The sequence below is a fragment of the Cetorhinus maximus genome, chromosome 17 (genome assembly GCF_964194155.1).
Source record: "Cetorhinus maximus chromosome 17, sCetMax3.hap1.1, whole genome shotgun sequence".
In the NCBI taxonomy this organism is placed as follows: domain Eukaryota; kingdom Metazoa; phylum Chordata; class Chondrichthyes; order Lamniformes; family Cetorhinidae; genus Cetorhinus; species Cetorhinus maximus.
Window position 1 is genome coordinate 80,880,663 of NC_135895.1, and position 15,691 is coordinate 80,896,353.

Here is a 15,691-nt window from a genome sequence, read left to right on the forward strand (position 1 = left end):
GCCACAGTATTTAAATGATTAGTCCTGTTAAGTTTCTGCTCAATGGTATTCATCAGGATGTTCAGATTCAGTGATGGTAATGCCATTAAACGGCCAGGGGAAATGGCTAGAGTCTCTCTTGTTGAAGATGGTCATTGCCTGGCACTTGTGTGGTGTGAATGTTACTTGCCAATTATCAGTCCAATCATGAATGTTGTTCAGGTCTTGCTGCACATGGACATGGACTGCTTCAGTATCTAAGGAGTCTGAAGGATGCTGACCACTGTGTAACATCCCCACTACTGACCTTGTGATGGAGGGAAAGTCACTGATGAAGGAGCTTCAGATGTTTTGGCCCAGGGTACTACTCTGAGAAATTACTGCAGCAATGTCCTGCAGTTGAAATGTTTGGCTTCCAACAACCACACCCATCTTCCTTTGTGGTATGACTCCAACCATCAGAGAGTTTAACTCTGATTCCCATTGACTTCCATTTCAACAGAGTTCCTTGATGCCACATTCAGTCAAATGCTGCCTTCATGTTGAGGGCAATGACTCTCGCCTAACCTCTGGCATTCAACCTCCCATGATCGGGCCAAGAATGTAGTGAGATCTGGAGCTAAGTGTCTTGACAGAACCCAACCTGAGTATCAGTGAGCAGGTAATTGCTGTGTAAGTGCCAGTTGATAGCACAGTTGAGAACAAGTTCCATTGCTTTACCTATGATTGCGACTAGACTGATAGGGCAGTTTAGCCAGCTGGGATATGTGCTGCTTTTTATGGCCATTGCCAGGGACTGCAAAAGCAGACTGTAAAAGCTTCTATAAGTAAAAAGAAAAATATTTGTGAAGACAAATGTAGGTCCCTTACAGTCCGAAACAGGAGAATTTATAAAAGAGAATAAGGAAACGGCAGAGCAATTAAACAGCTACTTTAGTTCTGTTTTCACGGAGGAAGACACAATAACTTCCCAGAAATGCTAGGGAACCAAGGGTCTAGTGAGAAGGAGCAATTGAAAGAAGTTATTACTAAAACAATAGTGCTGGAGAAATTAATGGGACTGAAAGCCAATAAATCCCCAGGGCCTGATAATCTACATCCCGGGGTACTAAAGGAGGTGGCCATGGAAATAATGGATACGTTGGTTGTCACCTTCCAAAGTTCTGTAGATTCCGTACCAACCCCGGCAGATTAGAGGGTGGCAAATGTAACCCCACTATTTAAAAGAGGAGGGACGGGGGAAACAGCAAACTATAGATCGGTTAGCCTAACATCAGCAGTAGGGAAAATGCTAGAGTCTATTATAAAGGACATGATAACAGGATACTTAGAAAATATCAACGGGATTAGACAAAGTCAACATGGGTTTATGAAAGGGAAATCACGTCTAACAAACCTACTGGGGAACTAGCAGAATAGATAAGGAGAACCAGTGGATGTGGTGTATTTGGATTTTCAGAAAGCTTTTGATAAATTCCCACATAAGAGGTTAGGATGTAAAATTAAAGCACATGAGATTGGGGGGAATACATCGGCATGGACTGAGAATTGATTAGCGGACAGGAAACAGAGTAGGAATAAATGGGTCTTTTTCAGAGTGGCAGGCAGTGACTAGTGGGGTACCACAGGGACCAGTGCTTGGGCCCCAGCTATTCACAATATATATCAATGATTTGAATGAGGGACCCATATGTAATATTTTCAAGTTTGCTGATGACACAAAACTTGGGAATGTGAGCGTTGAGGAGGATAGTAAGAGGTTGCAAGGTGATTTAGGCAGGCTGAGTGAGTGGGCAAATACATGGCACATGCAGTATAATGTGGTTAAGTGTGAAGTTATCCACTTCAGTAGGAAAGAATGGCAAAGTATTATTTAAATGGTGATAGATTGGGAAATGTTGATGTACAAAGGGACCTTGGTGTCCTTGTACACCAATCACTGAAAGCACGTAGGTCAGCAAACAGTTAACAAGGCAAATGGTATGTTGGCCTTCATTACGAGAGAACTTGAATACAGGAGCAAGGATGTCTTACTGCAGCTGTACAGGGCCTTGGTGAGACCACATCTGCAGTAGTGTGCGCAGTTTTGGTTTCCTTACCTCAGAAAGGATATACTTGCCATAGAGGGAATATAGTGAAGGTTCACCAGACTGATTCCTGGGATGGCAGGATTGTCGTATGAGGAGATATTGGGCCCACTAGGTCTGTATTCATTGGAGTTCAGAAGAATGAGAGGAGATCTCATTCAAACATATAAAATTCTGACAGGGATGGGCAGACTGGATGCAGGGATGATGTTTTCTCTGGCTGGGGGGCCTAGAACCAGGGGTAACAGTCTCAGGATTCAGAGTAGACCATTTAGGACTGAGGAGAAACTTCTTCACTCAGAGGGTGGTGAACCTATGGAATTCTCTACCACAGAGGGCTGTGGAGGCACTAAAAAATTTAAGAAGGAAATAGATAGATTTCTGGACTCTTAAGGCATCAAGGGGCATGGTGAGAGAGTGGGAGTATGGCGTTGAGATACAGGATCAGCCAAGATCATATCAAATGGTGCAGCAGGCTCGAAGGGCCAAATGGCCATCTCGTGCTCCTATTTTCTAAGTTTATACGCCAGTGTTGTAACTGTACTAGACCAGCTTGGCTATGGGTGAGAGTAGTTCTGGAGCACAAATCTTCATTACTATAGCTGGGATGTTGTCAGGTCCCATAGCCTTTGCTGTATCCAGTACTTTCAGCCATTTCTTGATAACATACGGAGTGAATCAAATTGACTGTGATGCAGTGGGCATTAAAAGAGGGCAAGATGAATCATCCACTTCTGGCTGAAGATGGCTGCAAATGTTTCAGCCTTGTCTTTTGCACTGACGTGCTGGGCTCCCCCATCATTGAAGATGGGGATGTTTGTGCAGCCTCCGTTTCCACTTAAGTTACTGAATTGTCCACCATTAGTCAGAACTGATGTGGCAGGAGTGCAGAACTTTGATCTGATCTGTTGGTTGTGGGATCGCCTTGCTCTGTCTACAGTATGCTGCTTCCAATGTTTAGCATACATGTAATCCTATGTTGCATCTTCATCAGGTTTGCATTGAATTTTAGGTGCACCTGGTGCTGCTCCTGGCATGCTCTCATAGAGTCCTCATTGAACCAGGGCTGGTCGCTAGCTTGATGGTAATGGTAGAGTGAGAGATATGACGGGCCATGTATTTACAGAACTGTGTCAAATAGATCAAACAAGCTAATCATTCTGAATGTTGAAAGAGCATTCAGCACCCATCTGATCTCAAACACCAATCCTGTGTAACTTGGCAGTATAGACCAGCAGTTAAATGTCACATTAGCATAGATTGTTTGCTTCAAGGGTTAATATTAAGGAAATAGGAAACATATCCCAATTCTTGAACCTGGTATCTTCATCAAACACTGCTATATTTGGGTCCAGCACAATTCTGGTGCACGGTAAGCTTTCTCTCCAGCCAATCTTTCCAACTCCAACCTCACAGCAGCATGACCTTCACTGCTGCTCTAAAGCTGTTTACTTAGTAGTGAATTACAGCAGCTGTGCACTGCAGATCTTTGTTCATTTGAAACGGAGATGAGACTGCCCAAACTTACTTCATTTAGGCCTCTTACAGCTGTTAAGACAGCAGAGATTTTCGTTCCATACAGACTAGATGTAAATCCAAGCCCAAGGGAAATGGACAAAGTTCCAACACATTGTGCCATTTAGTTAATCCAATCCTCCCTCTTCCCCCAGTCAAGAACAAGCCATCCTTTCAATCCAAAATTTCATAAATTTTTGTACTTCCTCACATCTCTGTATTTGCAGGTCAAATGTCTGAGGTTTTAGCATTTGGGATTATGAGGATAGCAAGTGTGGTTTTTAAATTATTCCTGTGAAGAAATCCATGAATCATTTTTTGTTAAGAGTGCCAGGAATTTGGGAATATGGAGAAGCTGGCTAAACCTCACCATCAAGAGCACAGAAAAGGCGAAAAGGAAAATAGTTCAGCAAGCATGGGAAATAAACAGGCCAAAAAGTGAAGCAGAGAAAAAGAAGCCTCCTTTGCAGTCCCCACCACCCAACAAAACATATCGCAGCAATATTGGGATTACACGGGATTGTTTTTAAACAGAGGACAAACTGTATTTAAAACAAGTAACAAGTTATCTAATCTGCTGCTATTATTCCACTTGCAGTGGAGGGTACACTGGCAATTATTTAATGCTGCACAGAAGTAAGCTTTCCCACACTAAGTACGACAATGTATCTTCATTATTATCACCGTGCCTTCACCATCACCACTTACCTCATTCTTTTTTTAAATTCATTCATGGGATGTGGGCATTGCTGGCTAGGTTAATATTTGCTGCCTATCCCTAGTTGCCCTTGAAAAGGTGGTGGCGAGCTGTCTTCTTGAATAGCTGCAGTCCATGTGGTGTAGGTATACTCACTGTGCTGTTAGACAGGAAGTTCCAGGATTTTGACCCAGCAACAGTGAAGGAATGGCAATATATTTCCAAGTCAGGATGGTGAGTGGCTTGGAGGAGAACTTCCAGATGGTGGTATTCCCATGTGTCTGCTGCCCTTGCCCTTCTAGATGGCAGCAGTCGTGGGTTTGGAAGGAGCTGGCTAAGGAGCCAGGGTGAGTTCCTGCAGTGCATCTTGTAGATGCTACACACTGCTGCCACTGTGCTTCAGTACTGGAGAGAGCAAATGTTTGTGGAAGGGGTGCCTCGTCCTGGATGGCACCAAGCTTCTTGAGTGCTGTTGGAACTGCACTGATTCAGGCAAGTAGAGAGTATTCCATCACATTCCTGACTTGTGCCTTGTAGATGGTGGACAGGCTTTGAGGAGTCAGGAGGTGAGTTGCTTGCTACAGGATTCCAAGCTTCTGACCTGCTCTTGTAGCCACAGTATTTATATGGCTGGTCCAGTTCAGCTTCTGGTCAATGGTAACCCCCAGGATGTTGATAATGTGGGATTAAAAACAGTCCCATATAATCCCAACATTGCTGCAATATGTTTTGTTGTGTGGTGGGGACTGCAAAGGAGGCTTCTTTTTCTCTGCTTTACTTTCTGTCCTGTTTAAGGGCAATGGTTGATTCTTTCTTGTTGGAGATGGTCATTGCCTGGTACTTGTGTGGCACAAATGTTACTTGCCACTTTCAGCCCAAACCTGGATATTGTCCAGGTCTTGCTGCATTTGGACACGGTCAGCTTCAGTATATGAGGAGTCACAAATGGTGAACATTATGCAATCATCAGCGAACATCCCCACTTCTGACCTTGTTATGGAACGAAGGTCATTGAATAAGCAGCTGAAGATGGTTGGGCCTAGAACACTACTCTGAGGAATTCCTGCAGTGATGTCCTGGAACTGTGATGATTGACCTCCGACAACCATAACCATCTTCTTTGTGTTAGGTACGACTCCAAACAGCGGAGGGTGGCGATGGCATAGTGGTATTTTCACTGGGCTAGCATTCCAGAGACAGAGTTTAATGCTCCAGGTTCGAATCCCACCATGGCAGATGGTGAAATTTGAATTCAATAAAAATCTGGAATTAAATATCTTATGATGACCACAAACAATTGCCGATTGTCCTAAAAACCCATGTGGTTCACTAATGCCCTTTAAAGAAGGAAATCTGCCGTCCTTATCTGGTCTATCCTACATGTGACTCTAGACCCACAGCAATGTGGTTGGCTCTTAATTGCCCTTGTTCAGAGGGCATTTAGGAATGGCCTAGCCAACAACACCCACAACCCATGAACGAACAAAAAAAAAAGCACAGTTTTCCCCCCCAATTCCCATTGGCTTCAGTTTTTGGCCCTTGATGCCACAGTCGGTTAAATACTGTCTTGATGTCACTCTCATCTCACCTCAGGAGTTCAGCTCTTGTTTCCATGTTTGGACCAAGGCTGTAATGAAGTCAGGAGCTGAGTGACCCCGGCGCAACCCAAACTGAGCATCTGTGAGCAGGTTATTGCTAAGCAAGTGTGGCTTGATAGCACTGTTGATGACCACTTCCATCACTTTATTTTTGAGCGAGAGTAGACTGATGTGGGCCGATAATTAGCCGGTTGGATTTGTCCTGCTTTTTGTGTACAAGACATACCTGGGCAATTTTCCACATAGCTGGGTACATGCCAGTGTTGTAGCTGTACTGGAACAGTTATGGAGCACAAGTCTTCAGTGCTATTGCTAGAATATTGTCAGGGCCTACAGCTTTTGCAGAATCCAGTGCCTTAAGCCGTTGCTTGATATCACGTGGAGTGAGTTGAATTGGCTGAAGACTGGCATCTGTGGTGCTGGGGACCTCCGGAAGAAGCTGCGATGGATCATCCACTCAGCACTTCCGGCTAAAGATTGTTGCAAATGCTTCAACCTTACCTTTTGCATGATGTGCTGGGCTCCTCCATCATTGAGGATGGGGATATTTGTGGATCCTCCTCCAGTGAGTTGTTTAATTGTCCACCACCATTCATGACTGGATGTGGCAGGACCGCAGAGCTTAGGTCTGATCCGTTGGTTGTGGATTCCTTAGCTCCGTCTATCACTTGCGGTTTATGCTGTTTGGCAAGCATGTAGTCCCGTGTTGTAGCTTCACCAGGCTGACACCTCATTTTTAGGAATGCCTGGTGCTGCTCCTGGCATGCCACCCTGCACTCTTCATTGAACCAGGGTTGATCCTCTGGCTTGATGATAATGGTAGAGTGGGGGATATGCCGGGCCATGAGGTTACAGTTTGTGTTTGAGTACAATTCTGCTGCTGCTGATGGCCCACAGAGCCTCATGGATGCCTAGTCTTGAGTTGCTAGACCTGTTCGAAATCTATCCCATTTATCATGGTGGTAGTGCCACACAACACAATGGAGGGTAACCTCAAAGTGAAGACGGGACTTCATCTCCACAAGGACTGTGCGGTGATCACTCCTACCGATACTGTCATAGACAGATGCATCTGCAGCAGGCACCCTGGCGAGGATAAGCTCGAGCATATTTTTCCCTCTTGCTAGTTCTCTCCCCATCTGCCAAAGGCCCAGTCTAGCAGCTATGTCCTTTAGGACTCAGCCAGCTTGGTCTGTAGTGGTGCTACCGAGCCACTTTTGGAGATGGACATTGAAGTCCCCCACTGGAGCATGTTCTGCGCCCTTGCCACCTTCAGTGCTTCCTCCAAGTGGTATTCAACATGGAGAAGTACTGATTCATCAGCTGAGGGGGGGCTACTTTTGAAGCAATTATTGGCTTGAATATTTACTTGGATAAAAAGTAATCTTAAGGATAAACCTATTACATTTCTTGATTAAGATCCATTATCAGGGCATTTGGGGCACAGGTTTTACATTTTTACTTTATCCAAAACACCCTTACAGAGTTCAGGTTTATTAGTTTTTAGATAGATCGGATTTTTCATTCAACAGTGGTTCAGTGTTAGCGATTTGCCATGCCAAGTTCTAGGTTTGACTCATGACCCAACATGTCCATTGATCTCTTCAGGGGTTGCAGTGGGAATATGACAGTTGGTCTCAAAATTACCCAGCATTTTTGTTAATCAGTATCCAGCACTTCTAACAGAAGATACAAATATGACTCTCTGGTGAGGACATGATAGGACTATCATGTCCTCCACACTCAAACAACCCACTTAACGTCCACATGGGAATGCCATTTGGGTACAGTAGCAGGAGGTTTTTTGTATCACTGAGCCATAATCCAGGAAGAATCAGTACTTTTAAGGAAAGAGAGGGCCAAAAAGAGCAAATCCAGGGCTGAAATTTTTTCAGGGTAAATAAAATTTATCCATGCTGTCAAAAGGTATTAAATGGATGGCAGTTCCTCTAACCCTACAATAACTACAGTATTTATCTAGCAGAATTACTGTAGTAAAACATCCCAAGGCACTTAACAGAAGCATTTTCAAATGCAATTTGATACCAAGCCACATAAGGAGATATTAGCAGAGGTGAACAAAAAGTTTGCTCAAAGAAATAGATTTTAAGAGGTATTTTAAAGTACAAGAGAGAGGTAGAGAGTAGAGAAGTTTAGGGAGGGAATTTCAAAGCTCTGCACTCATGGCCATGAGTGACCCTTTGGGAAAGTCATGTCAACAGGTAATAAGGGAATGGATGACAGTTTCAGCACAGGCAAACTGAGGTTGGGGCGGATTCAGGCAAAATCACCGAGGTGAAAACAGGCAGTCTTGGTGATGGCATGCTTGTGTGGTCAGAAGTTCATCTCTGGGTCAAATATGACACCAACAATGGGTTCAGTATAGTTCAACCTTAGGCTCAGAGGGATGGGGCTGGTGGGCAAGGAACAGAGTTCGTGGTGGGGACCAAAGACAATGTTTCATTTTGCAAAATCTTCAGCTGGATATTGGATAAGCAGTCTCAATTTAGAGATAGTTTTTTAAAAATTCATTCATAGGATGTGAGCATCGCTGGCTCAGCCAGCATTTATTGTCCATCCCTAACTGCCCTTGTTCAGAGGGCGTTTAAGAGTCAACCACATTGCTGTGGGTCTGGAGTCACATGTAGGCCAGACCAGGTAAGGATGGCAGATTTCCTTCCCTAAAGGACATTAGTGAACCAGATGGGTTTTTATGACAGTCGACAATGGTTTTGTGGTCATCATTAGACTTTTAATTCCAGATTTTTATTGAATTCAAATTTCACCATCTGCCCTGGTGGGATTCGAGTTTCCCAGATTCAGGTTCCCAGAGCATTACCCTTGATCTCTGGAACATTAGTCCAGTGACAATACCAGTATACCACCACCTCCCCTGGAAGGGTCAATAGGAGTGGTGGTAAGGCACAATTGGTGTCACCGAGGGGCATCATATAGTTGAGAATAAGGGGGGGGGGGAAACAAGGATCGATTTTTGGGGGAACACCAGAGTTAAAGGTGCAGTAGCGGGAAGAGAAACCATTGCAGCTGATTCTCTGACGATGACTCGATAGCTAAAAATGGAGGCATGTGTTGAAGGTGGGAGGGGCATTGGAGGAGGATGGTCAACCATTTAAAGGCTGTAGGTAAAACAAGGAGAACAAGAAGCAATAGTTTTCCACCATCATAGTCACATGGAAGAGTAACAAGTGACATTCTAAGAGTCATTCAGGCACTGTGGTGGGGGGAAGAAATCTGATTGGAGGGTTTCAATCATGGAGTTCCAGGAAAGATGGGTATGGATTTGGAAGCCAACAGTACATTCAAGGACTTGGGAGAGCAGAATGAAGTTGGAAACAGGGTGTTAGTTTTCAAGTCTGGAAGGGTCGAGGATTGTGTTTTTGAGGGGTGAAGAATGGCAGACTTGAAGTTGTGAAGGGGAAAGCAGTACATGGGGAGAAAGAACTATTAACAATACCAGCTAATATGAGGGCCAGAAAGGCAAGTCGGGTAGTCAGCAGTTTTGAGAGAATAGGGTAGAGGGAGCAGGAGGAGGATCTCATGGACAACATGAGTTCAGAGAGGGCATGAGAGACGATTGGTAAGAAACTAGAGAAAGATGTGAGTTCAAGGCTAGGCACAACTGAACCTCGAAAGAAAATGGTTCAGTGGGCAATGGAAAGAGGATCTACTGGAAGCAGGAGGGCTTGATTAGCTTGAGTGTGCCAGCAGTTTTGCACAAATACAACTTGTACTAACATTCTCACCTAAAATTGGCCTTAAATTAAATTTTCAAAACAAAGAATAAAAACAGAGCTTTTTAAAAATGAGACACAGATAGGGTGAAAAAAATCTCGTACAGAAATAGAAAAGCCAAAAAACAAAGTGCTTGGAATTTCTGCCTCAGAATCTAAGGAATAGACCTCTTTAAAAAATTACTGCTTACCTTGTCACCATGAAGGCTGGATCAGTTATGACTTCAGGACCAACTCGCACATCTGACACAGCAAGTTAAGGAATCACTGGAGTACCACAGTCAATCAAAAAAAAAAACGACACTTTGTTTTGACTCAGGTTGTATTGTTCAGCATCCTGTGCAACTTAATTCTTGTTCAGTTTTGTTTAATTATTCACAAGGTCACTGGTTTTTAATTTTCACAGAAAAACCACCCAATATAATTCTCAAATCACTGACAAAAATTCAATCCATCTAAAAACTGATGCAGTGGAAATTAAATTTGATTTATTTAGTCAACATAAACCAGTGATTCCAACTATGGAGAATGGCAGCCACTTTACATATTGCAGATGAGATAACTGATTTCTGATGGTCATACAAGAAAGTGTAATCACAAAATGTGATCCCAAAACACAAAAAGCTCAAGTGCAAAAGAGATCCCTTCAGCCCCTAAAATAACCATCTTTGTTCTGCAGTAAGCACAAAACATTAAACATAGTGCAAGCAATTGTGAAACCTAGTCTGTATACTACTGCATTTCCTGATGTAAACAAACCAAATCTCTAAAAGCAGGTCTGTCACACGCAATTTCTGACTATACCTATATGGACAGACCTTGCTGTGAATAGTTAAAAATGCTATTATTAAGTTAAAGTGAGCAACCAAGAGGCTTAAAGTCAGAGCAGGACAGGGAAAAGTAAATTTCAATTAGTAGAGGTGTCTAAGCCATCATGCTTCAGGTACATTGAAAGATAGGTTGTGCATTTTATTGATCATTTATATGTGTGTTGATTGAGATAACAATTTATTTGAGCTCAGCAGTGATAGTTGCTAGTGCAATCTGGGAAGATTCCACTTCCTGGGGTCAGGAAAAAAAGAATACGCATCGTCAGTGTCAGTCAGGCAACTATGAATTTGCAGCAGTTTTCCAGGGCCAGGCTGACTTGAAAGGAAGTCAGACAAAGAGAGAATATTTGTCTAATTGACACAGTGAGGCATGATTTTGTTATTCTGTTCTCAAAAGTTCTAAAAGTCGGAGATTGCTGCTTTTGTTTAGCCATGTGTGTTCTTTCTTAACCCAAGGGATTTGGGGGCAATTTGTAGCACCCAGTCTACCAATCCTGGCTGAGATGAACCAACTCAACAAGCTATGGATTGAACAAAGGACTTACTTGTAATTCCATATAGTTCAGTTACTCACTGCCTTAATGAGCTATCAGGTGAAGCACAGAAGCCTTTAAATTGTTGATGCCCATTTGTCAATAGTTGAATTTTTAAAAAATGTAGTTTTTTCTGTGCATTCAGAGGATCCTAATAATTCTCACACAGCAGCTTGGCCAGTTAGGATCACAGATAAGTAGCAGCTCTGGGAAACAAGCCTTGCAAACATATTGCTGCAATCATTTTTATTGAACTACATCTGTTGCACATATACCACTTACAATGGATTGGCATGGAAATAGTCACTGAGCTTGATTATCATCAAGGGACAGAGAGTTCTAAACAATCAGTGCATTTGTATCATTGGTAAATTAAATCTGCATTTAATTCCTGCTCCTCAAGTTCTCTCACAAATTAAAAAGGCAGATTGCACTGGTTCACTGTCTGTGGTCCTTTAATTATATGTATGACTTCTTTTGCAAATAAATGTAAATGGTTGGTTTTCCCAGTGACACCACTGTGCACACACAGGCACACAGAATAGCAAACTTCTATGTACCAAATCACTCTCCATTCACATGTCAAGACTTGCTCATGGGTGGTACTGCCTTGAAAATAACCACAGCGCTCAACACTGGATCAGTGACTTCAGGTACAATCATCCCAACTAGGTGAAAATTAAACTTGTAGAACTGGTAGCCTTGAACTGTCTTTTTGAAAAGGGCTTCCATTCTCAAAGTTTAGCATAATGTACAATGCCAATAGTTCTATTCATTTCGACTAGAGATAGCAAATTGTCTTGGAACACTTTCCAGTGTCTTCATTTTTTTTTGTCTCCAGAAATCACATACTGCTGAAGTATGATTCCATGGTGCTTGCTGCCCTGTAGCACCTCAGTAAACTAGTGATTCTTGATTGGATGGCTGGCAGAGGCATCACACACAACAGCCTCGCCCCATTTTTACTGGTAGCTACATACCTGCAAGGGGGTGATTAGATTGCAATCAGGAGTCAGCACCCTAATTAACCCAGTACACTGTGGTCCATTCCACAACCCAGATGAGATCACTCAACTCAGCTCAGGTGCACGATGCCTAAAACTGAACTAGTAACTTGTTTTAATTTTTCCTGATTGGGAATGATCCACAACTGTAAAATGCTAAGCCAAGAATCATTTTCCAGAAAAAGGCTCCTATTAAAAAAGCTCTGCACACTGGGCAGCACCTTACTTCTGATAAACACACCCAGCAATATCAGAAAGTGTTAGAAATTTAACCACGTCTGCCAACAATGAAGAATGCTAGAGCAACACGATTTGTTGACACTTGCAAATAAATAACTATGTTCCATATATCTGAAAGTGACATGTGTAGAATTGGGCTGCATTGTAAAACCAAATGAAAAATTACTTCTAGTCCATCAGACTTAGTACTTGACATGTTGAAAACAATCTTATATTAGTTTATGTTAATTTACTTAAAGTTTAGATTTATCTATAGAACGAATAGATTAATTGGCTGTTGTGTCAAGGAAGCACTTAAGTACATGATTGATTACTAAGGTAAAGGCAAAATACTGCGGATGCTGGAAATCTGAAACACAAACAAAAAAAAAGTGCTGGAGAAACTCAGCAGGTCTAATGGCATCATCGGAACAGATACGACGGAGGCGAAGGAATTGAGAGAATAGTATGGAGTCCTTACAGGAAGCAGGGTGTGAGGAGCTATAGTTGAGGTAGCTGTGGGAGTCGGTGGGCTAGTAATGAATATTGGTGGACAGTCTATCACCAGAAATTGAGACAGAGAGGTCAAGGAAGGGAAGGGAAGTGTCGGAGATGGACCATGTGAAAGTGCTGGAGTGGTGGAAATTGGAAGCAAAATTGATTTAAAAATTTCCAGGTCCAGACGAGAGCATGAAGTGGCACCAAGGCAGCCATCGATGTACTGTAAAAAGAGTTGCGGGAAGGGGCCTGAGTAGGACTGGAAAAAGGAATGTTCCACATACCCCATAAAGAGACAGGAATAACTGGGCCCATGCAGGTGCCCATAGCCACACCTTTTATTTGGAGGAAGTGAGACAAGTTAAAGGAGAAATTGTTCAGTGAGAGAACAAGTTCAGCCAGACAGAAGAGTGGTGGTGGATGGGGATTGTTCAGGCCTCTGTTCAAGGAAGAAGGGGAGAGCCCTCAGACCATCCTGGTGGGGGATGGAGGTGTAGAGGGATTGCACATCCATGGTGGAGAGGACGCGGTTAGGGCCAGGGAACTGGAAGTTGTTGATATGATGTAGATCAGAGGAATCGCGGATGTAGGTGGAAAGAGATTGGACAAGGGGAGAGAAAGCGGAGTCAGGATAGGAAGAAATGAGTTCCGTGGGGCAGGAACAGGCTGACACAATCAGTCTACCGGGACAGTAGGGGAGGAGGTAGAAATGGGTTGTCCAAGGTTGGGAGACTATGAGGTTGGAAGCTATGGAGGGAAGATTTCCCAGGGAGATGAGGTCAGTGACAGTCCTGGAAAAAATAGCTTGATGTTCGGTGGTGGGGCCATGGTCCAGGGGTAGGTGGGAGGAAGTGTCTGAGAGTTGGTGCTCAGCCTCTGCGAGGTAGAGGTCAGTACACCAAACAACAACACCACACCCTTATCGACAGGTTTGATAACAAAGTCAAGGTTGGACCTGAGAGAACGGAGTGCGGCAGGTTCAGGAGGAGATAGGTTAGAGTGGGTGAGAGGAGCGGAGAAATTGAGGTGGCCGATGTCACGCCAACAGTTCTCAATGAAAAGATCAAGGGCAGATAAGAGGCCAGAGGGAGGGGTCCAGGTGGAGGGAGAATACTGGAGGCGGGTGAAAGGATCCATTGAACAGGGGGGCAGGACTCCTGCCCAAAAAAATGAGCACGGAGGCGAAGGCGGTGGAAGAAGAGTTCAGCATCCTGCCGAGCCTGGAATTCATTGAGGTGAGGGCGTAAGGGTATGAAACTGAGTCCTTTGCTGAGTACTGAATGTTCAACATCAGAGGGGAGAAAGGTCAGGGGGTATGGTGAATACACAGCAAGGGTTGGGATTAGAAGATGGGATGGGGTCAGAGGGACGGGAAGGAGTGGAGGGTCCTGGATGGGCGTTGGTATTAATGAGTTGTTGGAGCTTGCGTTCCTTAGCACCTGAAAGAAAGAGACAAAGTTTCTTGTTAAGGCGTCGGATGAGACGAAGAATAAAATGAAGCTGGGGGCGAGGACAGCTTTCAGATAGGGTGAGTCAGTGCTGCTGGAGGGAGAGGTCAAATGTGTTCATATGGCAGCACATGGCACTGAGTGTGGATCTCAGGATGTGATGAGAACAGCAGCCCGAGCAGCGTTGTATGTTCCGGAGATACCTGTAATCCTGGGTGGATTTGAAACACGAGGGATGGAACTTCAGTTGGAATCCACCTGGTAAGTCAGAGACGGAGACAGTCACTGGGGAAGGAAATATGGCTGTGAAAGCGAGTTTTAGGAAACACCTTGTCAAACACCAGGAGGGAAATGGAAAGTAATGAAGATGAACAGGGCAAAAGAGACAAGCGGAAATCATGTCAGAGAGAAGAGCAGTACTTCTTCAAGGTAGGCATTCCTGGAAGAGTAGTGGCAGTGAATTAAACACGAAGATAAAGGCAAAACACTGCAGATGCCGGAAATCTGAAACACAAACAAAAAATGCTGGAAAAACTCAGCAGGTCTATTACATGATTAATTACCGTTGACCCACTGGGGAGGCCTGCGACAAACCAAAGAGCAGGCAAGCTGATACAAGCCACAAGATTCTTAGCAAAAATAATCATTTAATAGTGTGGAGATAAGATAAATAACAAATTATGTTTAATTCACATCAATGTATAGTTAAACTCAATGATATAGAAGGCATTGGAGAAGTTGCTAGGAGAAATCAGTGAATATATAAATCCTGCCAAGAGTTACCCTGAACTTCGCTGATAAGCGAATCCTCATAATGATGAAACTGCAAGAACAAAATATTCCAGCCAATTACATGCAATAAGTAGGATACAGGCATCCTTTAATATTCAACTTTTATTAAATAAAAGTAAGTAGTGTGTACAGATTTGATTTCGTACGTAGCATCAGAATTATATTTTGCTAATAAAAGTAGAGTCCTGAGAAAGTAGCTCAGTCAGGGCAAGGAGGTAAATAGAAAGATATTGCAATATTTTCCTCATTCAATGCAGTAATATGCCCCATTCTGAAGGCAGATATTTGGTATTTGAACCCATCAGCCTTGTTACTAAACCCTTTGTTTCGGCTTCCTGGTCCAGATCCATCATCTCTTTATAGAACAGCATAAAATCTCCCTCACCAATAGCAATCAGGCCTTTTGCTCAATTAAAATACCACATTGTTCTGGTTGTGTGGCATCAATAGACCACATTTTTAACCTTTTAAAACACAAATCATTTGGAAGTTACAATATACATGAACAACATAGTAACACTGTAAAACGAGTGATAACAAACACGGAAGAAGGTGCAATCACCCATTGAGCCTGGCTTACCATTTTCAAAACTCATGCACAGATTTAAAACAGACCTAAACTCCCGCAACCATGAAGGTGACATCTCATCTGTCATACTGATCTGACTAGTTAACTGTACTGAAATGGAGATGGCAAGTTAATTGCAGTGGTTGCACAAATCGCTTACTTTCTGTGTTC

At 43.3% G+C, this 15,691-nt stretch overlaps 1 protein-coding gene across 1 annotated transcript in view; it reads right to left on the reverse strand.

Annotated features, from left to right (window-relative positions):
* imp3 (IMP U3 small nucleolar ribonucleoprotein 3) overlaps window positions 1-15,691 on the reverse strand; it is a 276,423-nt gene that overhangs the window by 66,157 nt on the left and 194,575 nt on the right. The window contains exon 5 of the mRNA XM_078561507.1: window positions 9,820-9,871. Coding sequence (XP_078417633.1) covers window positions 9,820-9,871 — 52 coding nt within the window. The remainder of the gene's footprint in view (window positions 1-9,819; window positions 9,872-15,691) is intronic.